This window comes from Athene noctua, chromosome 17 (assembly GCF_965140245.1).
Source record: "Athene noctua chromosome 17, bAthNoc1.hap1.1, whole genome shotgun sequence".
In the NCBI taxonomy this organism is placed as follows: domain Eukaryota; kingdom Metazoa; phylum Chordata; class Aves; order Strigiformes; family Strigidae; genus Athene; species Athene noctua.
Window position 1 is genome coordinate 14,941,860 of NC_134053.1, and position 21,657 is coordinate 14,963,516.

General features: G+C 59.9%; 2 protein-coding genes across 10 annotated transcripts; both read left to right on the plus strand.

Annotated features, from left to right (window-relative positions):
- Positions 1 to 712: 712 nt before the first annotated feature.
- On the plus strand, positions 713 to 12,170 carry EWSR1 (EWS RNA binding protein 1). 8 transcript variants are annotated; one of them, XM_074921608.1, is made up of 13 exons: positions 724 to 1,056; positions 2,400 to 2,567; positions 3,964 to 4,178; positions 4,705 to 4,885; positions 7,687 to 7,724; positions 8,258 to 8,290; positions 9,051 to 9,169; positions 9,681 to 9,810; positions 10,185 to 10,307; positions 10,400 to 10,568; positions 10,774 to 10,871; positions 11,533 to 11,806; positions 11,957 to 12,170. In XM_074921608.1, the coding sequence occupies exons 1-13, from the start codon at positions 848 to 850 to the stop codon at positions 11,994 to 11,996; spliced, it is 1,797 nt and encodes a 598-aa protein (XP_074777709.1). In that variant the 5' UTR covers positions 724 to 847; the 3' UTR covers positions 11,997 to 12,170. The 8 variants fall into 8 exon arrangements, with proteins under 8 accessions (XP_074777714.1, XP_074777711.1, XP_074777712.1 ...); XM_074921609.1 differs by having other exon boundaries at positions 725 to 1,056; positions 7,690 to 7,724; XM_074921606.1 differs by having other exon boundaries at positions 733 to 1,056; positions 10,391 to 10,568.
- A 773-nt stretch (positions 12,171 to 12,943) lies between these two features.
- GAS2L1 (growth arrest specific 2 like 1) lies at positions 12,944 to 21,005 on the plus strand. 2 transcript variants are annotated; one of them, XM_074921474.1, is made up of 6 exons: positions 12,944 to 13,067; positions 14,128 to 14,782; positions 17,294 to 17,401; positions 17,704 to 17,800; positions 18,111 to 18,438; positions 19,000 to 21,005. In XM_074921474.1, the coding sequence occupies exons 2-6, from the start codon at positions 14,138 to 14,140 to the stop codon at positions 20,258 to 20,260; spliced, it is 2,439 nt and encodes an 812-aa protein (XP_074777575.1). In that variant the 5' UTR covers positions 12,944 to 13,067; positions 14,128 to 14,137; the 3' UTR covers positions 20,261 to 21,005. The 2 variants fall into 2 exon arrangements, with proteins under 2 accessions (XP_074777575.1, XP_074777576.1); XM_074921475.1 differs by having other exon boundaries at positions 12,951 to 13,067; positions 14,125 to 14,782.
- The last annotated feature ends 652 nt before the right edge of the window (positions 21,006 to 21,657 follow it).

Below are 21,657 nucleotides of genomic sequence, written 5' to 3' on the forward strand. Positions count from 1 at the left end.
ATCTGCTCGCAAGGTTCTTGACTGTAAAAAGCCACTGTGTTAATACTGGGTTTATAGTTCACCTTTGTGACAAGCCAAATGGTCCGTTAAATTATACAGCGGTGGCTGCTGGAAAGACTGATTTAGGTGGAGCTGTTTTGGGATCTTGGATATTCTTGTAAAATTGTTTAGAAATAAGTGTATGAGCTCTAAGCCTTTTACTTAAACCAAACTGAAATTCTAAGAAAAGTGAAGGTACATAAAACATCAGGAGCTACCTTATGTGTCTTTTTTGACCTTTCTGTTAAGTTAAAGCAAATGTAAAGTGCTTTTCTTTTGTCTCCAGAATTACTGATTTCAAATAAGACTTAATAAATGCCTCAAAAAGACTTCTCAAGTCAGCCTGGTGCCATTTTGTGCTTTTATCTTTCAAAAAGCTGAAGGGATAGGACTGTAGTTTTTGAATCGATTGGATTTCTTTTTCTTTAGAGCTGCCAGGAGCTTTGTTCAGTCTTCCTGCGTTCAGAAGGTGCTGCATGCCTCAGCTTGCCCCCCGTGTGCTTTATTGCGTTAGCCGTGAGCTTCGGTCGCTGTAAACAAGCAGCCTTTGGATGCTGTTGAAGGGTGGCTTCGGGAAGGGTCCTCGGAGTGTGGTTTTTGGATGGTGAGGGTAGAGCTGGGGCTGTAGGCTGAGGCTTCCCAGGGCAGGGGGTTTCTCCGAGGAAGGCGGAGGGACAGTGTTGGGTTAGTTCATCATTTTCAGGTTATCAGTGATATTTTTGCAGTGGTAAAATCGGTGCTGTACCCGAGGTCTGATAAACCATCACCAGTCTGAAACGTGACGAGCAAAGGTGGCCAAACCAATCTGATGAGGCTGTCGTTTGTTCTAGGTTATACCACTCCGACTGCCCCCCCAGCGTACAGTCAGCCCGTCCAGGGGTACGGCACAGCCGCCTACGATACTAACACTGCCACGGTTACCACCACCCAGGCTTCCTACGCAGCGCCGTCCGCTTACGGCACCCAGCCCGCCTACCCAGCCTACGGGCAGCAGCCAGCAGCCTCCGCTCCTGCAAGGTAACGTCTGGTTCTTCTCCTCCTCCCCAGGCTGCCTTTGCACTGCTGCTGGGGGGAGCCCCAGCACACCGCCAGCTGAACTGGGACCTGCTGGTTTTGCTTGCACCTTTTCTCTGCTTGTTGCACTTGAGCTTTGCTCTTGCTGCATCCTCAGGGCCGGGGGAAGCCGCGTGGGTAGTTTCTGCTCTGGCACGGTGAGTCAGCGTGGTTACTGGGAGATGAGGAGAGCAACCAAGCAGCAAAAATGGGCTCTTGACTCATGATGTAGAACAGAAAACGGGCCAGTCTGATCCGATCTTGAGTCACAGGGTCAGGCAGGATACTGCTACGTGCTGTGTCTTGAGTGGGTGCACATGCTGGAGACAATTTCCTTTTTAAACCTCTTGTGTCGGGGCACTGTCAAGAGTATATTTAGTTTAATTGTTTGCTCAGGATATGAAAGATTTAGAATACATAATGGAGACTTGTTTAGTAGTGAGTAGAAACTGCTTTATTCATTTACATGATGTTTGTAGCAACCACTCCAGTAAGGAAGGGCGGAGCTTGCTCTGTCTATGTCTGTCAGATTACACTTTAAGCATGAATCCTGACATCATTTAAAATAATCTTTTCCCAGCTTGTACAACAAAAGTAGCTTAACTCTTTTTACCCCGCTCTGATAAACTTAGAGACTGTAAATGGTAGGGAACAGATACAAAAGAAGGGGACATGCAAGTCATGTGCAAACAGTTCTCTTTATTTTCACGCCTCGAGAGTTAAAACTCAACATAGAATCATAGAATAGTTTGGGTTGGAACAGACCTTTAAAGGTCATCTAGTCCAACCCCCGGCATCCTTTCCCTTTCATCAGATAATGTATATGGGGCAATATCTGCTTGCACTGGATTCTGAAACAAACAATGGTGCATTTAACTGACAGCATTTCTGGCTGCTCTTGAGCTCCTGGTTTCCAAGCGTGGTGTGAGACCAGCTCGAGCGGAGGGGCGGTGCTGCTGGCCGTTTTCCTGCCCATTTTGCACCCTTGACTCCATTCTGGAGCCAGTCTGAATCCCTCACCGTCGGTTTCATAATGCAACTGGAGAACAGAAGCTGTAGTGCTCTGTGCTCTCTCTTCAGGGTGCTGCCCAGGCCTTTCCTGACGGCAGGGGAACGTGCAAACACCCAATCAGCAGGTGCTAAAATGTTTAGTGTTTAATGAGCGTATTTTAGCTGCTGCCACAGTGTCAGTCACCTAAAAGACACAGGTAGTGCTGTTCTGTCCTGGGGGCATCTGAGCACCTTCGCTGCTGCCAGTGGTGGGGGTTTGCACCAATGTTTCCTTCTTGTTCAATACTGCTCCACAGACCCCAGGATGGCAGCAAACCAGCAGACACCAACCAGCCACAGTCGAGTACGACAGGCTACAGCCAGCCCAGCCTAGGGTATGGACAGAGCAACTACAGCTATCCTCAGGTGCCTGCCAGCTACCCCATGCAGCCAGTCACCGCGCCTCCCTCCTATCCTCCTACCAGGTAATGCTCCCTGCAGGCTAAGCCTCATGCAGCCGTCAGGGGAACTTTCAGGTTAGCTTGGGCAAAAGGGCTTTTCTTAAGGGATTTTAACCAAACAGATGTAAAAGGAGGTTTGGTGTCCTGGGAGGAGGGAGGTGGTGGTGGTGGTGTACCTCTTCCTGTAGGGAAAGTGAGGCTGTGATTGCGTAAGTCTTTCTGTGTATACACCTGCAGCAGCAAGGTGTAACGATGACAAATGGTTTTTAAAAATTTCCTAGATATGGAATGTGTAATAGTGACTTTTGCTGCCTTCTGACAAATGGCTTTGTGTGGTGGGGTGACCCCGGCTGGACGCCAGGTGGCCACCAAAGCTGCTTTGTCACTCCTCATCTGGACAGGGGAGAGAGAATATAACAAAAAGTCCTGCCAGCAAACTGCTCCAGTATGGGCTCGTCTCTCCACGGGGCCACAGGTCCTGCCAGGACCCTGCTCCAGTGCAGACTTCCCATGGGGTCACAGCCTCCTTTGGGCATCCCCCTGCTCCGGTGCTGGGTCTCTCATGGGCTGCAGGTGGAGATCTGCTCCCCCGTGGGCCTCCCTGGGTGCAGGGCACAGCTGCCTCACCATGGGCTGCACCACGGGCTGCCGGGGAACCTCTGCTCCGGGCCTGGAGCACCTCCTGCCCTCCTTCCTCACTGACCTGGGTGTCTGCAGGGCTGTTTCTCTCACATATTCTCACTCCTCTCTCTGGCTGCAGTCACACAGTTGGTTTTTCCCCTTTCTTAAACACATTATCCCAGAGACACTACCACTGTCGCTGATGGGCTCGGCCTTGGACAGCACTGAGTCCATCTTGGAGCCGGCTGGCATTGCTCCCACAGACATGGGGGAAGCTTCTGGAAGCTTCTCACAGAAGCCACCCCTGTAGCCCCCCTGATACCAAAAGCTTGCCATGCAGACCCAATACACTTGATAGGGGGCTCACCTCTTCCCCTCAGATGTCTTTAATATGCTGATGCTGACTTCTGAACTGTATGTTTTGAAATTCTCAAAGCCTGAGATGTGTGAGGGGGGACTTATTATCCATCCGCTGAAAACATTTCAGTGCCAAGGCAGAAAGGGAGCGTGTTGCTTGCATTGCCACTGATATTTGCCCTGGCACTTCTGCCTCTTTCTAGAGGTGTGAATGAATTGTGAATGGTTGCATGGATTTTGCTTTTAGCAGTCTACCAGGTTTATTTTGTCTCCTGCCACCAGCCTGGCCTCCATAGGATGACTTCACCTTTTTAAATGGTTTACAACAGTACATATGGCTTATAATTGCATTACCTTCTAGCGTGATCCCCCTCTGCAGCCTAATGCACAGTGCCAGTGAACTGACTCATCTTTCTACCTTTACAATGCTTTTGTCTCCCAGCTATTCCTCTACACAGCCAAGCAGTTACGATCAGAGCACTTACTCCCAGCAGAGCACCTACGGGCAACAGAGCACCTACGGACAACAGACTAATTATGGCCAGCAAAGCAGCTACGGGCAGCAGCCGCCGCCGACTAGTTACCCGCCCCAGACGGGATCCTACAGCCAGGCCCCCAGCCAGTACAGCCAGCAGAGCAGCAGCTACGGCCAGCAGAGTGAGTGTGCTTTGCAGGGCCGCCGGGGAGAGCCTCGCTCTTGCGGGGTGGGCTGCCTGAAAGAGGCTTGGCATTACTTTAGGTCCAACGCTTGCAGCGGTGTTGAAGGCAGAGCTTGCTGGAGCTGGGTTTTGCCTTTTCTCACTGAAAAATGACTTGCCTGGTGTGGTGGCAAATCGTAGTGCTCCCCTCAGCATGGTGAGGGCAAATGGAGGGTTGAAAAACACAGAAGCACAAAATACCATTGAGGCTGGAGTGGGCAAGACTTGTTTGGAAACGGTGCTGTTTGGCCAGGTGGCAGCTCTGCAGAGGTCAGACTGGTAGGGCCTGACGTAAAACTCGATTCTGCACACGGAAAGCAGCACATCTCTCCTTAAACTAACGCTGTCGCTGGAAGTACTGTAGCAGATTATTGTCATGATTATGTTCTGGTGCTGAAGGCAGGTAAAAGGGCTTGAAAGGGACAGGCGGCTTCGACCCACTCTTGTCTGCAGCTCCCTAACACGTTTGTTGTACACTTCCTCAGGCTCGTTCCGTCAGGACCATCCTAGCAGCATGAACGTATATGGACAGGAATCCGGAGGCTTTTCAGGCCCAGGAGAGAACCGGAATATGAGCGGCCCTGATAACCGGGGCAGGGGAAGAGGGGGATATGATCGTGGAGGCATGAGCAGAGGTGGGCGGGGAGGAGGACGCGGTGGAATGGGGTAAGAGCAAATCTTTTCTCCTTTTATCTAATTCTGGTTTACCCAAAGGATCTGAAATTGAAAGAAGGGACTGAAAGGTTGATGTTCCCAAAGGTACTTCCATGGGGAACACCTCTGTAGCAGCATTGCTTCTAATCCATGGAAATATTATCCTAAGGGGGAATAGGAGCAGGATCTATTTTTCTTGTCCTGCAGCTGGTTGGGGCCCGGGGGGAATTAGGGGTATTGCTAAACCTGGAACTTTCAGCTCCCTTCGCGGTCACGCAGAGGTGAAATCCTCTGTGGGGTGTAACAATAACTCTGGATCGAACACACACAAACCTCCCACCAGGTCCAGGAGTCACTCCCTGTGCCTCAGTAGTGAGGATCTTGACAGCTCAGGTATGTACAAGGCAGAAGCCTCGTGTCGGCCTCTTCACCTTAGCAGTAGCACACGGAGCTACGTCTGTAAGTGTATGCCTTGGGCAGGTTGCTGCTGTGGAAGCCATGACTCTGAGTGGCCAGAACACTTAGAGCTTGGCTGGAGCGTGAAGAAAGACCCCGAGAATGTAAAGAGAACTGGCTGGGCTCCCAGGACTGCTCCCCCTCGGAGCTTTCAGGTGGTCTAAATCAGTTTGGCCATTTTAACTGATGGCAAAATCTGGTTTGGTAAACCTATGCCTTCAGGTCAGCAGTGTGTCTCCCTGTCTGTGATGTTTGTTTTGATAGAGGCGAGGAAGGAGGACTAACCCCCGATGCTCCTAAGAGAAGGAAGATGTAGCTTTGTGTGTGTTCCATCCCTTCGCACCGTTGTTCAGAGCTATGCAGAGTGTCCCTAGGTGCACGCTAGAATTGTGGCGTGGGATGCGCAGTGCTCACCCTGGTACTTGGCAGGGCAGCCAGAATTGTAGCTTCCCCTCGATAGGCAACCTCTTAAGGTGTTTTACAGCCTGGTGGCCACCGGAGTTTGGCGATCGATAGCCCCATTCTGCATAGCTCTGTCGAAATGAATTGAAATGGCATGAAATCTTTATCGGAGAAATACAACTACTGGTGTATGGAAAGAGAACAAAAAGACTGGCCTGTGTTGGAACACTTGTGGCTTAAATTGGCTCGAGTGGAACAGAGTTCTGTGGTTCTGCATAAAGATTTCACCCATGATGTATTTAATGGTTTAAAGTAGATGTAGACACCTGAAATGTCTATCATCACATCTTAAAATTTCTAGCCCCTTCGGAGCTTCTCATGCAAAAGATTTGTCATCCGTCTCTGATTTGACACCCTAATCCGAGCTTAAATTGTGTACGTAGTGATTTCCACCTGACTAGACCATTACAAAGGGCCCCCTGCTTTATGGACGTAGACTTTCTGCTGTCCATAGGAACGGTGGCCTTCCTATGGACGCCGAGGGGCAGGTAGGGGAACTCGGCCCTTCTTATCATGCTGTGGTGATGGATTTCAGTGTCTCCGGCAGGTAAGGAGCTCGATGTTATTAACGTGCCCTTTTTCATTGACTCAATTATTTTATATTTTCATTGGCTGTTAAACATGGAAACTTTTTAACATGCTTTGTCGCATTTATATGCTACAGGTTACAAAGTGAGAGCCTTGTATACACTTCAATACTTAAAAAGTACCCGTACTCAGTACTCAGCCGGCAGCATAATGAAAAGTGGGACTAGACACGGTGTCCATATGGAGAGGAAAAATATACATAGAATATTTTTAACCAAATGTATTCATTGTATAAATGGAATCCTTCTGTAACTTTGGTAACTGCATACTTGTTGTTTGGTAATAAAACCAGAGGAGGTATACTACTTTAGAATTGTGTAACGTTAAAAAGTGTAAAAGTATATGTTTAAAAAGAGAGACATTACGTAAATGGTGTGTACTTTAACAAAAGGAGGCAAAGCTGCATGCAACAGCTTGAAACTGTGTATTGACGACTTTTTTTTCCAGTATTAGAGGTGCAATACTTGCTAGAAAATAGGCGGTGCTCTCCCTCCTCTGCTCATCTCCTTCCAAACAGCTTTCTGTCTCTCCAAAAAGAGCCAAGAAACATCAAAATCCTTTTCAGGTGGCATTTTCCTAATTAACCAGCGCTTGAAAGCAGCCTTAGCTGAAGGCTTCAGCCAAAGCTTTCGCCGAAAGCCGCGGCCGCCAGTTTGCATTGGCGCGTACCGAAATCTGCCGTTCTGGTCTGTGTCCACAAAGCTGCACCCCAGGCCTTCGAGCCCCCGCTGTATTCTGTAAGTTCTCCCTCCACAGAGACTTGTTAAATTCAGTAGTGACCTGAATGTATGGCTTTATACCGAGGTTTTTAGCGGAAATGTCATCTGAACTGTGTTGTAGGTATCGCGTATGGTTGTCTCCTACCTTTTTCACTGTTAATGTCAGGGACCCGCGGGCTCGTTTCGCTCTCGTGCTGCGAGAGGCTGAGGGTGCACCTTTATGTACACACAGAGGGGAGGGAGTTGACCAGTGAACAACTCCACGATTTCTCTGAAGCGAAAGCCCAATTTATAACGCTCGAAAACATTTTTTGCCAAGTATTGCACTGATAATACCCGTACAAGTAATGCAAGGGTACCGACAGCAGAGTGGTGTCTAAAACCAGACAAGCGAGGTTGCGTATATGTAAAGGAAATTTGAGCGAGCTGCCCTGAAGAAAGGCATAGTGCCGAGATGAGAGAGAGAGAGACAGATGCATTGTTTGGAGATGTTTAGCCAGTGCCCTTCTTCCCAGTGAGCCGCAGAGGCTCAGAGCGGTACTGGCTTTGTAAAGGGAAAGGCCTTCATTTCTTCGTTTATCCCCCCAGCAGCGCTGGAGAGCGAGGTGGCTTCAATAAGCCTGGTGGTAAGTTTTTGAGCATTACAATGGATAGTGTTAAAAAAAAAAAAAAAAAAAAAATTTGCAGTCAGTTTTTAGAACAAAGTGTAATTTTTATTAGTTTAAGTGATTAAAATGACATATGCAACAAGACTGTAATGGGTACTGCCGGCAATGCCTAGGGGTATGCGGTTACAGGACACAGGGTAACGTGGAAGAATTGAGCAACCACTTCTGTAATTTGGGGAAAATAAATGGTTTGGATTTAATAAATTTTTTGTAAAGTAACTTTTTATTAATGAACGTAAAACTGATTGGCCTGGTAAAGCATTAAAAAAAAAAAAAGTGTAATAGTGGTTAATGGTTTGAAAGGCTGCTAAAAATAGCAAACCGATCACCAAGTAAAGGTGCATTGCTGCTGTTTTTGCAATGCAGGTCAATTTGAGTTTAACCAGCGCCATCGAATGGTGGTTATAAGTAGATAGTGTTGTGTGTGTCGGTTCTTCAGCCCGCAAGGCGTGCACTAACACAGCTTCTTATGATTCTTTCCTGACTGGCAGGACACATGGAAGAAGGACCGGACCTTGATTTAGGTAATTGCCAATAACTGCTCGGACTCTCTCCCGAGCTCGTGAAATTGAGACTTTTGTTGGCTGCTGGGGCCAAGGGCCGTGTAGCCCCACGGAGCATGAGGACGCTCCGCCATGTGCAGCCTCCGTCTGGCCACGTCATTTATTTCACGATTCCCGATTCATCAGAACAGCTGGACTGGTGGAAAACCCGCACGTGTTTGTGAGACGCTCGCCCTTCTCCGTGGGAACTAGGGGGGCTTTTGGGGGGAGCTGCTCTGGAGCTGTTTGGCTCAGCAGAAAACCTTTTCCAGGCAGCCTGAGCCCAGAGCTTGTGTGCGCCGGTCCAGTAGCCTCCTCTTGTGCCACCTCTGGCCTGTGGCCGTGCAGCTCTTTCCTTCCTGTTGCACAGGCGTGTCTGGAAGTTATGCGTCAGCCTTCCAGGAGCAGCACGTTGCTGCGGAAAGGGGGGTTGTTAGTGCAGCGAGGGGGGCGGGTGCCCAGAGGACGTGATGGCTCTCCCTCACGCCTCATCTGGGATGTCTCCCGTTAACAGCCAGGTGGCTTAAGGACGCGGGCAGCGCCGTGTAGCGCCGTCCTGCCAGCCTGCGGGCAGGAGGTGGTGTGGAGTCACCCTCCCAGTGCCTGGGGTTTCATGTCACTTCATAGATACGCTCATTGAGAGCGAAGCCGCAGCTGGCTGAGGGGATGATGTGACGAGAGTGCTCCGTTATGTTGTGTCCCTGCCTGTCCTCCCTGCAATGACACGTGAATTATCTCCTAGGCCCACCTATGGACCCAGATGAGGACTCGGACAACAGTTCAGTTTATGTGCAGGGACTCAATGATAATGTGACCCTGGAGGATCTGGCAGACTTCTTCAAACAGTGCGGTGTTGTCAAGGTGAGGGGGGACAGAGCTCGGCCGCCAGCTGGTAGAGTGTCGGGAGAGGGATGGCCCATCTCCGCCCCGCCTGCACGTGGCTCGTCTCCCTCCGTCCCCCGGAGCGGGCTGCTTGGGCCGTGGGATGACCCCAGCCTGGCGCTGACCAAGCTCAGCCTTTCCCAAAGCACCTTGGCAGGGTTTGTCCCTCAACACGAGCGATCAGGCTCGCGGAAGCAGCGGCATGGAGAGCCCGGGAGGATGTGGGGAGGCTGCAGCTCGGTTCTTGCGCTGCCGGGTACGCGCAGGCGAGGCCGATGTGGCCAGGCAGCGCTGCTCTGGGCCATTCCTTCATCCATTGGGTTGTCTGGGCAGTAGCTGCTGCCCGCGGTGACACAGAGGGGCCCTTTCTGCCACGGGGTCACCAAAATGAGTCTGGTTGTCCCGAGTGAAAAGGAGAACAAAGGAGAGTGGATCCCAGCTCTGCGTACGGGGAGGTGTGTCTTGAGGTGACATTTTGCTGTCCCGCTAGATGAACAAGAGGACTGGGCAGCCTATGATAAACCTCTACATCGACAAAGAAACCGGCAAACCAAAAGGAGATGCCACAGTATCTTTCGATGACCCGTCTACCGCCAAAACAGCTGTGGAATGGTTTGATGGTGAGTACGGGGGGTGCGTTTTGGGGTGGAATCACTTTGTTCTCAATTGCAGAACTAAGTCTGACCAAAGTCAGCATTTCCGTCCTCGATGTGCGGAGGATCGTAGTCACAGATCGCAGCTCTAGGTGGTCAGGCTTTTGCTTAGGAAGTTCCTGGTTTTAACTGGAACACAAGCTTGGTGCTTGGGGGATGGTTGTCCTCAGGCTTTGCTCACCTGCTCTCTCCTGTAGCCAGAGTTTCATCTCAGTCCCACGGGTGGAATTTGGCCCTTCTGCTGTGGCAATCTTCCCCCATGATTATCGATGCAGTGCGGTTGTGTGCGATGTCGTGGTCGCAGCAGAAAGCGAACTCTCTTGCTCTTGTGTCCCTCCTAGGGAAGGATTTCCAGGGCAGCAAGCTCAAAGTGGCCCTGGCGCGGAAGAAGGGCCCGATGAACAGCATGCGGGGAGGGCTGCCCCCCCGGGAGCAGCGGGGAATGCCTCCCCCACTCCGCGGAGGTAATGTTCAGCTGCCCCTCGGCCCCCCGGCCGCCCGGCCGGAGCTGCGGCGCCTCCTGGCATTAACACAACCTTCCTTGCAGGCCCGGGAGGGCCCGGTGGCCCGGGGGGGCCCGGCGGCCCGAGCGGTCCCATGGGTCGGATGGGAGGCAGAGGTGGAGACCGGGGCGGCTTCTCCTCGCGAGGCCCGCGGGGATCCAGGGGAAACCCCTCCGGCGGGAGCGTTCAGCACCGCGCCGGCGACTGGCAGTGTCCCAACCCGTAAGTACCCCACGCCGCCGCCTCCGCTCTCGCAGCGCCCGGGGGGGCCCTTTTCTCCAAGGTGCTGGCCAGGACCCAAAGTAACTCGCTGGGCCTTGCAACGAAGCACCATGTCCCTGTCCTGGTCAGCTCCCGTGTCCCCTCTCGCCGTGCCCCGAGGCCGGGGACGCCTGCCCGACCGCTGCCGACTGCTGTTTTTATCCAGGGGATGTGGGAACCAGAACTTCGCCTGGAGAACGGAGTGCAACCAGTGCAAGGCTCCAAAACCAGAAGGATTCCTGCCGCCTCCTTTCCCCCCTCCAGGTAGGTGTGTGGGGCAGGGCCAGGGCCGGAGGCACCGGCGTTTCCAGCTGGCTGCACGGGGCTGGTTTGGGGGCTCTTCGGGGTGCGACTGTTTCCAGCCCCAAGAGCTACTTGGGGCGTCGTTCCTCCTCAGGCTGCAAAATGGAGGCCAGGGCCGTTCTGCCCACACACACAGCTCTTCCTCGGGGCTCCTCAGCACCAAAGCACCCGCGTTCACCTCTCTAGGCAGCGCCCTCTTACCGAGCCCCGCGGAGAGGCTGGGCGAGGTGTGTGCGCTCGGGGCTGCCCTCGGCCCTTCTCCCACCTTCTGGTGCCGGTGCTGGATGTGGCCGGGGCAGGGGTGGCTCTGCCCGGCACCCTCCCAGCCTCTCACAGAATCACAGAATCATTCAGGTTGCAAAAGCCCCTCGGGATCACCGAGTCCAACCCTCAGCCCGACTCCACGAAGTTCTCCCCTACCCCACATCCCCCACAGCTCATCCAACGGCCCTTAAACCCCCCAGGGATGGGGACTCCCCCCTCCCTGGGCAGCCTGTTCCACTCCCTGACCACTCTTGCTGGGAAAAGGTTTTTCCTGCTGTCCAGTCTGACCCCCCCCGTTGCAGTTTAAAGCCGTTCCCCCTGGTTCTATCTTATTTCCCCCCCCCACTCTCTCTCCCAGGCGGAGACCGCGGGCGAGGTGGCCCCGGGGGCATGCGAGGCGGGCGAGGAGGTGGCCTCATGGACCGCGGGGGACCCGGTGGTGGCATGTTCAGAGGCGGCCGCGGTGGGGACAGAGGTGGATTCCGAGGAGGCCGCGGTATGGACCGAGGTGGCTACGGAGGAGGTGGCCGGCGAGGGGGAGGAGGACCCGGGGGCCCCCCCGGACCCCTGATGGAGTCGATGGGAGGCGGAGGCAGAGGCGGACGGCGCGGAGGACCCGGAAAGATGGACAAGTGCGTATGGGGGTGGTCAGAGAGGGGAGGGGGGGCCCTGCGGGCCCTGTTCCTTCCCCCGGGGGGGGTTGGGGGCGGGAGGAGGGACCCCCCCAGCCCTGGGGTCACCCCGGGGTACCTCGACTGATGCAGCCTCTCCCTGGCCCACAGGGGCGAGCACCGCCAGGAGCGCAGAGACCGGCCCTACTAGAGACGGACCCCGCGGAGCTGCATTTACTACCAGATTTATTTTTTAAACCAGAAAATGTTTTAAATTTATAATTCCATATTTATAATGTTGGCCACAACATTATGATTATTCCTTGTCTGTACTTTAGTATTTTTCACCGTTTGTGGAGAAACATTAAAACCAAGTTCAACGGTAGCGTGCTGAGTTATCTTTTCCGCGCCCCCCCTCCCTCCTCTTTTAAAAGCGGTTGTTTAACAAAACCCCCCCCTCCCCGTCTCGTGAGCATGCTGTGCGCAAACCCCGGAGGCGGCGACCGAGCTGTAACGATGTTAACGGTTGTGACGTTTTTTTTTTAAATAAAATTCCCGATGTTTCTAACCTTACCACTTCTGGCCTCTCTTGAGAGCATCCCTGCCGAGAGGGGGGGCGGCGGGGGGGCGCCCCACAACCCCCACCCCCCCTCACTGCCTCCCCCGGGAGGGAGCTGCGGGGATCGATCCCTCTATCCTGCAATTTGGGCCCCCCCGGGTGCGCCCCTGTTCCCTGGGGGGGGACACACAGTCACCCCCGCTGCAGGGGGGCGGCCGCGCTGCCCCGTGCCTCAGTTTCTCCCCGGCCGGGGGAAGGGCCCGATCCTGTGTCCCCGGGCCGGGGGGGGTGTCAGCGCCAAGCCGGGGGTCCCCAGGGCGTGTGTGTCCCCCTCAGCCCCGTGCCCCCTGCCCCCCCGCGCAGGGAAGGGTGTCACTCTACGTGTGTCTCCCCCCCGTGCCCGTGTCCCGCGTGTCGGGCCGGCCCCGCCCGCCGCTCCCGTCCCGGCCCTTTCTGGGCCGCCTCCAACTTCCCGGCCGGGGCGCGGCGGCGGCGGCGGCGCGGGGCTGCGGGGAAGGGGGGGCTCGGCTCTGCGCCCCCGCTCCGCTCCCGGGGCCTCCGCTCCGGCTTCTCCGCGCCCGGCGGCGGATGGCGGCGGGGGCTGCGCGGGGCCGGGCGGCGGCGGCGGGGCCCCCCCGGCGCTGGGAGCCGCGGCCCGGCCCGCAGCGGGGAGCGGGCGGGCGGCGCGGCCCGGCCCGGCGGTAGCGGAGCGCGGAGCCGGCGGTGAGTGCTGGGGGGGGGGTGCGCGGGGTGTCCCTGTCCCTGTGCCCCCCCACTCCCTCCCCGCGTGTCCCCACCCGTGTCTGTCCCCCTCCCCCCCCCGCGTGTCACCCCCACAAGCCGGCATCTGCCTCGCAGGTGCCGACCCTCCTCCCACCCCCCGCCCCGGCAGACGGACGGACCGACAGACCCCCCGGGCAGGGCCCCCCCGCACAGCAGACACCCACCGGCAGAGAGGACCCCCCCGAAAAAGACACTTCCCGCCCCCCACCAAGGGAAGGGGGCACCCCCACCCCCCCCCCCGGGCATAGATACACCCCCCCCAGCAGGGACACCCCCAGGACAGAGCAGCCCCCCCACTCCCCGGCAGACACCACCCCAAGCAGAGGAGACCCCCCCAGTCCCGTCCTGCCCCTCCCCAAGCAGAGCCCCCCCCCTCCAGGGTGAAGTGACACCCCCTCCCCCAGCAGCAGGGACCCCTCCCTTGGGTGTGGGGCTGGGGGGGGGGGGGACAGCAGTGGGAGTTCACCAGCTCTTGTAACCCCCCCGAGGTCAGGGAGGGCAGGGGAGGCTCCCCCAGTGCAGCCCCCGCCCACACACACACTGGAGCCTAGTTGGGGGGCAGCCACTCAGGGTGGGGGGGGGGTGGGGGGGGCCTCCCTGTGGCACCTGCTCCCACGGTGGTGACAGCCGGGATGGTGACACCCACCGTGACTGGGCAGCTTTGGGTGTCGGGGGGGTCCTCTCTGCTGCCATCCCACAGCAGGGGCCTAGCGAGGGAGGGGGGGGCATCGGTGACAAGTGACTCATTATCCCGGAGGAGGGGAGCAGAGGGGGGACACGGGGAGGGGGGACACGGGTGGGGGGGGGTGTGCTGGCAGGGTGGTGGTGACCCTCCTGCCTATGGGTAAAGAACGGGGGGGCAAAACTGAGTCACAGAGGACGGGGGGTGGCCAACTCTGCTGCCAGCCGTGTGCTGAGGGGGACACAGGCTGGAGGGGGGCAGCAGGGGGTGTTGTCTGCTTGTAACCGTGCCTGTTGCTCCCCCACCCCACCCCAGCAGGCAACTCACCATGGCCGACCCCAGCCACATCCAGTCGGCCGCCTCCAAGAGCATCCGCCCCTTCCGCTCCAGCGAGGAGTACCTGGAGGCCATGAAGGAGGACCTGGCCGAGTGGTTCAACACCCTCTACGACCTGGAGCTCCAGGTGGACACCTTCCTGGAGAGCCTGGAGACGGGCTGTCACCTCTGCCGCCACGCCAACAACGTCAACCGCGCCGCCCTGGACTTCCAGCAGCGGCACCCCGAGGCGGCCGCCCGCATGCGCCTCCCTCAGAACGACGTCGTCTTCCAGGCCAAGAACGTGGTGCCCGGTTCCTTCATCGCTCGGGATAACGTCTCCAACTTCATCCGGTGGTGCCGGCAGGACCTCGGCATCCAGGACGTCCTCATGTTTGAGACCAACGACTTGGTGCTGAAAAAGAACGAGAAGAACTTTGTGCTCTGCTTGTTGGAGGTGGCCAGGAGGGGCTCTAAGTTGGGCATGCTGGCCCCCATGCTCATCCAGATGGAGGAGGAGATCGAGGAGGAGATGAGGGACCAAACAGCCTACGGGGCGCCGGGCACGCGCCAGGAGAGCCGCGACCCCCAGGTGCCCGCCTACGCCCGCGGGGCCCGGCCCGTCGCCCTCTGCGACCTGAGGAACCTGGACGAGCTGGTGAGACGCGCTGCCCCGGGAGCCCTGCGCTTGGGTGAGGGGCCCACCGGCACCCCCGGCGAGCTGCTCTGGAGCCCAGGGGGGTCCTCTTTGTTTGCCCAACGGGGTGCTCTATGGTTCCCCAGGAGGTCCTCTCTGTCCACCCAATAGGGTGCTCTGTGGCCCCAGGGAGGTCCCACCTATCTCCATGGCCCCTGGGAGATCCTCTTTGTCTCTATGGCCCATGGGACGTCCTCTCTGTCCTCCCAATGGGGTGCTCTATGGTCCCCAGGAGGCCCTCTGTCCACCCAATGAGGTGCTCTATGGTCCCCAGGAGGTTCTCTCTGTCTACCCAATAGGGTGCTCTATGAGAGCTCCCACCTATCTCCATGGCCCTGGGAGGTCTTGTCTGTCCACCCAAAGGGGTGCTCTATGGCCCATGGGAGGTCCTCTCCATTTACCCAACAGGGTGCTCTATGGTCCCCAGGAGGTCCCATCTGTCTCTCTGGCCTCTGGGAGGTCCTGTTGTCCACCCAGCAGGTGCTTTATGGCCTGTGGGAGGTTCTCTGTGCCCACCCGGCCAGGCTCACCGGGGGCTGTGGGAGGTCCTCAGCTGCCCCGCCAGGCCCTTGTGCCCTGTAGAGCCTCCTGACAGCAGGACAAGTTATTTTGGTGGCTGTGGCCATAATCACCAGGGGGGACATGGGTGTCACCTCCACCCCTTCCACTTCCTCCACATGACGGGGAGGGGGAATGGACACAGTGGTCTCCACCCCAGGAACCTGCTCCTGCCCAGATCCGGCCCTCCTCCTCTCAGTACCCTGAGGACCGACAGACAGACAGACGTGGGGACATCCCGGCTGCTCACAGCCACGATTTGGGGTGTCGAGAAGCAGGGGGCCCCCTCCACAATCTGGGGTGCAGGGATTGCCCCCCCCCAAGGGCTGGGAGGCTCAGGAGGGATTAAAGCCGGGCTGGGTGCAGGATCCGGCCCGCACGCGAGGCAGCGGATTAATACGGGGACGGGGGGGACACACGGGGGGGACAGGACAGGGGGAGTCTGCCCTCCCCTGACTCCCTAAGCTCAAAGCCGTTTTTTAATTGAAACCCCAATTCCTCATTCAGTCCCACAGCCGCCATACTCGGGCGAGGGGGGAGCGTCCTGCACCCCCCAGCACCCAGTGCCGCTGCAAAGGGGGCCCCCCCCGCGCTGCTGTTGCTCCCCCAAAACCCCCCAGCCCCCCTGGCCGGGCGCTGCCAACCCCGGCTGCATTTTTCCGGGCTGCGTAATTCCTTGCCATCGGCTTTTATGGGCAGCGCTGGAGGCGGGGAGGAGCCTGACGGCCGGATCCGGCCCGGCGGGTCCCCACATCCCCCCCGGATGGCAGCAGGGTCAGGACCCCCCCTCACTTCAGCACACCCCCCCCGCGCCCCCCACCCCACCCCCACCCCTTCGTGCCTCAGTTTCCCTGCTTGGGGCTGACCTCACCACCCAGCCACTGCCCCGGATGGGAACCAGAGCGGCCGGATCCTGCCCTGGCTGGACCCCTGCGATGGGTAGAAGGCAGAACTGAAAAAAAAAAAAAACCAACCCAGAAAAAGGAATTATAAAAATATCCCTAAAATTTAGGGGTGAGAGAGGTGGCGCTGTGTGTCCCCCTCCCCGGGCCGGGGCAGGATGCGGCCGCGTCCCCAAGTCCTCCCGTGGCTCCCTGCCTAATCCCTGACGTCAGCCCTGGCCAGGCCGCGGGCAGGGCGGCCGGCCCAGATAGAGCAGGCAGCTGGCGGGCAGCAGCCGGGCAGGCAGCACTGTCCGGCAGCCCCACCACCATGGGGGTCCCCTGCCTGGCCCCCCAGTCCTCCCTTTGGCTTGTTATCAGTGCCAGATGTTACAGTGGCGGGGGGGGGGGGGGAAATGGGGCTTTAACCTTTTTCTGTTGGTGGATGTGGGGTGTAGAGGGGCACTGGAGGTCCCTGCCCCATAGTGGGGTGCTTCGGGGGGGCAAATCCCTCGTGGTTCTGGGATTAGTGGAGCCAGGGGGTGTGGGGGGGGTGTTTCCTCCTCCCCAGTTTTGGGGTGGCTCTGAGCTCCCCACACACGGGCGTCCCAGAGCAGGTGGGGCTGGCAGGAGATGAAGAGAGTTGTGCCCGTTCTCAGCCTGCTTGTGGGGAGCCTGCCGTGGGAAGCCCCCTGGGCCCCTCTCCCACAGCGTGTGGGTGCTGTGGGTGCTCCCCACTGCCTGAGGCTGCGGTGGGAGCTGCCAGTTTGGGCTCCCACACGGACCCACCCAGCTGCTTCCCGGCAGGTACAGGCAGCGCTGCCCACGGGCCTGCCCCCCCCAGCAAGGAGGGGAGCTGCCAGACTTGGGGGGTGGTGGTGGGGCACAACATCCTCACCACAGGGGTGCAGCCAAGAAGCCGGGAACAAGCCAGATGCCCTCTGTACAGCCCCTCTGCATGCACCTGTCTATAGGGGCTGGCCCTATAGCTGGGGGTCCGCGCCCCACTGACTGCTCCCCTCTCTGCCCGCAGGTGCGGGAGATCCTGGGCTGCTGCTCCTGCCCCTCCCAGTTCCCCATGGTCAAGGTCTCTGAGGGAAAGTACAAAGTGGGTGACTCCAGCACGCTCATCTTCGTCCGAGTAAGAGCCGCCGCCGTGTCTCTCGCCCTATCGTGACCCCTACACCAGGACCCCCCCCCCCCCCCTCCTTCCCCAGCTCCTGGGCACGGTGGGGACCCGTCCTGAGGGGCTGCGCGGTGGGGTGGGCCCTCAGCTGAAGTTACTCCCCACAAGCTGCCCCACGTTGGGGACCTGGTGGGGGTCGTTCATGGCCAGCGCATGTAGCTCTCCCCCCCCCACACCTCAGGAGTGGGGTGGCTTTTTGGGCACATCCTGGGGGACAGGCAGAGCGGGCAGGGTGACGGGCACTGGGCTGTCCGCAGGTGCTGAGGAGCCACGTGATGGTGCGCGTCGGTGGCGGCTGGGACACACTGGAACATTACCTGGACAAGCACGACCCGTGTCGCTGCTCCTCCCTCTGTGAGTGCCTCCAGGGATACCGAGGCCCAGGGACCCCCCACCCTCCACCCCCCGGCCCGTGTCACCCCACCTCACCATCTTTCGCTGCTCCCAGCTCCCTGTGGGGCTCCTTTCCCTGGGGCTGGGCAGCTCGGGGTGCTGATCCGGCTGAAAGGGGTAAAGAGGCGTGAGGAAAGGTGGGATTTCAGCCAAATTAATTCCTGAGGTGATTAACCCACAGCCTAGGAAACCCTGGATACAAAAGTGTTCCATGGGGGGGGGTGGGTGGCGAGGGATGCCCCTTCCCTGACCTCCTGGCATCTGTTTCCAGCTCACCGCCTGCCCCAGCCCCGCGCCCCAGGCTTCTCCCCGCAGAAACCAGCTTCCAGCAGCTTCTCCCCGGCACCCTGCGCCCCCAGCCCCAGCACCCCCCGCCGCCCCCGTGCAGCTGGCCCCGCATCGGGCGGGGGGGACAGCAGCCACTCCAGGACGGAGCGGGGCAGCCACCAGCTGAAGGGTGTCGGGGACACGGGCATCCCGAAGGCACCGTCCAGCGCCAAGCAGGAGGGTTTGCCCCCGCGGGGGGGCCCAGCCTCCCTGCCCGGCTCTGCCAGCCCTTCGAGGAGCCCCGCTGAGCCGCGGGCAGCCAGCACACACAGGTAGGGCACCCACGGGTGCTGCTTGGAGGGGTGGGGGGACGAGCACCTCCCGTCACCCTGCGCCAGGAGAAGGGAGTCCAGCGCGGCTGGGGAACCCCCACCACCCCCATGGCAGTGCCCGGCCCCGCAGCGAGGCCTCAGCCTCGGGGCAAGCCCCAGCCGCACAGCGGGGCGGAGGCCTCCTCCCCTGTGCCCCACGCCTGCCCCACGCCACCCGTGCTCGGGGGTCGCAGCCGTGGGGTCTCCATCCGCCCCCCCCCCCCGCCTCCGCCTCTTCCCGCCGCTGCCAGCGCGCAGGCGCAGGGGGCGCGGGGGCGGGGACTGTGGTAGACCCGCCCCCCCGCGATGATTGGCAGGGCGGGCGGGCGGCCCCTGGCGGCGCGGGGGGGTGCAGTGGGGGGCAATGGGGGCCGCAGTGGGGCGCAGTGAAGGGGAGTGGGGGGGTGCATGGGGGGCGGTGGGGATGAATGGGGAAGGGGGCGTCACTGGGGTGCGCAGTGGAGAGGGCACAGGGGGGCAGTGCGCCCCCACCCCCCCTTCCCTCTCCCCGCGCCCCCACAGGCCCCGCGACCCCGCTCCCGCCCGCTCCCGCCGCTGCTCGGGCGACAGCGACTCCTCGGCCTCCTCCGCGCAGAGCGGCCCCCCGGGCCCTCGGGACGGGGGCACCCCCCGCCGCCGGGACCCCAGCCGGGGGGTGCCCCCACAGCCTCCCCGCGACGCCGGACCCCCCCCGGGCGGACGAACGGCCCCGGAGGAGCGCGGCCGCTCGCGGGTGCCCAACGGGCCCGGCCGTGCCCCGCCGCGTGCCCGCAGCCACGGCCGCCCCGGCCCCCAGCCCCTGCTGCTCATCAGCCGCGGGCAGGACGGGCAGCACTCCTGGGCGCGGGCGGAGACCCCCTCCCGGCCCGGCAGCCCTGCCCGCAGCCGCACCCCCTCCCGCCCGGCCGCCCGCAGCCCCGCGCCCGCCCCGCGCCGCTCCTCCCTGGAGGAGGGTGTTGGGGGGCGGCGGGTGGGGGGGCCGGGGGAGGCCCCCCACGGCGGCGGGGCTGGGGAGGCCTTGCAGCGGGAGCTGGAGGAGCTGGCGCGGCGGCTGCGGGCCCCGCTGCGGCTGGAGCCCAGCCAGGAGCAGCAGCTCTTCCGCCGGCTGGAGGAGGAGTTCCTCGCCAACACGCGGATGATGGAGGAGCTGGAGGATGGGGAGAACGCCCCCGTGGCCCCCCCACCGCCCCCCAGCACCGCTACCGATTCGGCCTACTGCTCCTCCAGCTCCTCCTCGTCCTCCCTCAACGTCTTCGCTAAGCACGGCCTCCCCGCCGAGGACGGCCGGCGGAGCGGGAACGGGGCCGGCCCCCTGCCGCCGGTGGGCCCCGACACGGCGGATGTGGGGCGCCGGCCGGCCCTCTCCAGCTCCTCCGATGAGAGCAGCTGCTTCCCGGCCTCCTGGGACACCCGGGAGACGCGAGGGGGCCCCGAGTCCGACACCGACTGGGTGCCGGGGGAGGATGAGCTGACGGAGACGGAGGAGACCCCTGCCGTGGCCGATGGTCCCCCAGGAGTGCTGGGGGTCACCGAGCCGCTGCCTGCGCTGCCCCCGCGCCCCTGGGCCAAGCCCCGGCTGGACACACAGCCCCACAAGAAGCCCTCCAGGATCCCCACCCCGCGGGGCTACGGGGCAGCCACCCCCCCCCGGCCCCCCACCGGCAGCCCCAAGCCCGGGGAGCGCAAGCCCTGGGGGACTCTGCAGAGCGTCCTCTCCTCCTTCCTGGAGCCCGCCTGGGTCCCGCGGGAGCACGAGGGGCTGGACGAGGACGCCTGGCCATGAGACACCCAGCTCGGTGGCCACGGGTGGCAGGCAGGATGGGGAGAAGCCCCCAGCACCCCCCAGCCACCCCTGGGGACATCATGGAGCTGCTGCTGGGGATGCCACCTGCACAGGCGATGGCCGCGGACCCGGGGCGGCCGGGGAGCTGAGACTCCGTCACTCAGTGACTGTTGGCTGTTGGGGTCAGGCCCTGCGAGGCACAAAGGGTCCCCGACGCTCACTGGTGCCGTGGGGAGCAACTCCACAGGGGGCACCCATGGTGTGGCCACGGTGGTGGCGGCTGGAGCAGAGCGCCATGTCCCGGGTGCCTGAGGAACAGGGCTGGAGACCAACCGGCTCTTCTGATCTTGGTCTCTTCTTTTTGCCTCTCCTCATTCTTCTTCTCTCCTTGTTTTCCTCAGCTTGTCTTCTCTTCTTGGCTACCTTCTCCTTGTCATCTTCTTGTCTTCTCCTCTTCTTGATTGCCTTCTCTTCTATTTCTCTTCTTTTTCTCTTCCTCTTCTACCTCTTCTCTCCACATCTGAGATGAGTCAGGGACATGCAGCTTGTTGTCACGACCTGTATTTCAGGGCAGGGGGAAGGCACTTTTTCCTCTCCAGCACCCGTCAGCCCCTGGCCGGCCGCAGCACTGTCCATTGATGTCCCTAACAGGGGACAGGGCTGTGCATGGAGCCCCCCTGCCCAGGCCGCTGTGGCCCCCACCCCTCTGGCCCTGCATGTCCCCTCAAGCCAGTAAAGACCAAGAGAGCTGAACCCGCTGTGTCCAGTCATCTGTTCTGGGGGTGTAAGACCCTCCCCAGAGGTTTGGGACCTGCTGAGGGGGAGCCAGTGGTGAGGAGGAGGGATCTGAGACCTCACCAAGCACAAGGGAGGAGGTCTCAGGGGGGGCCAGTGTCAGTTCTGAACAGTGGCCAGTTCTGAACCCCACGGAAGCCATGGGGACCCCTTAGCTATGTCTGGGACCCCTCCAGGTCCCCAAAGTCCTTGGGGCTACCCGGAACCAAGAGCCTTCACCAGAGAGCTGCTGGCCCTGGGGTGCCACGGCCATGCTCTGCTGCTGCCCAAGGTGGCTGAGGGCTGGGCAGGTTGGGGGTCACGCTGGGGTCTAGACTTGGTGGTGGCCATTCCATTGTGACTTTGGGTTCCCAAAGTGGGGTGTCCACTGTGCTCCCCAGAAGTCTGCCCTGCACCTCCCCCAGCAGCAAGGCTGGTGTCCAGCCACCCCAGAGTGGTGCCGGTGCACCGTGGGGTGTCCTGGAGCAGTGCCAGTACGCAGTGGGGTGCTTGGTGGGATGTCCCAGAGCAGGACTCCGTGCTGGTGCCCATCCTTGCTCAACACCAGGGCCAGGACTGTCACCCCGTGGGGACCAGCTGCAGCCCCTGGGGACCCTGCACTT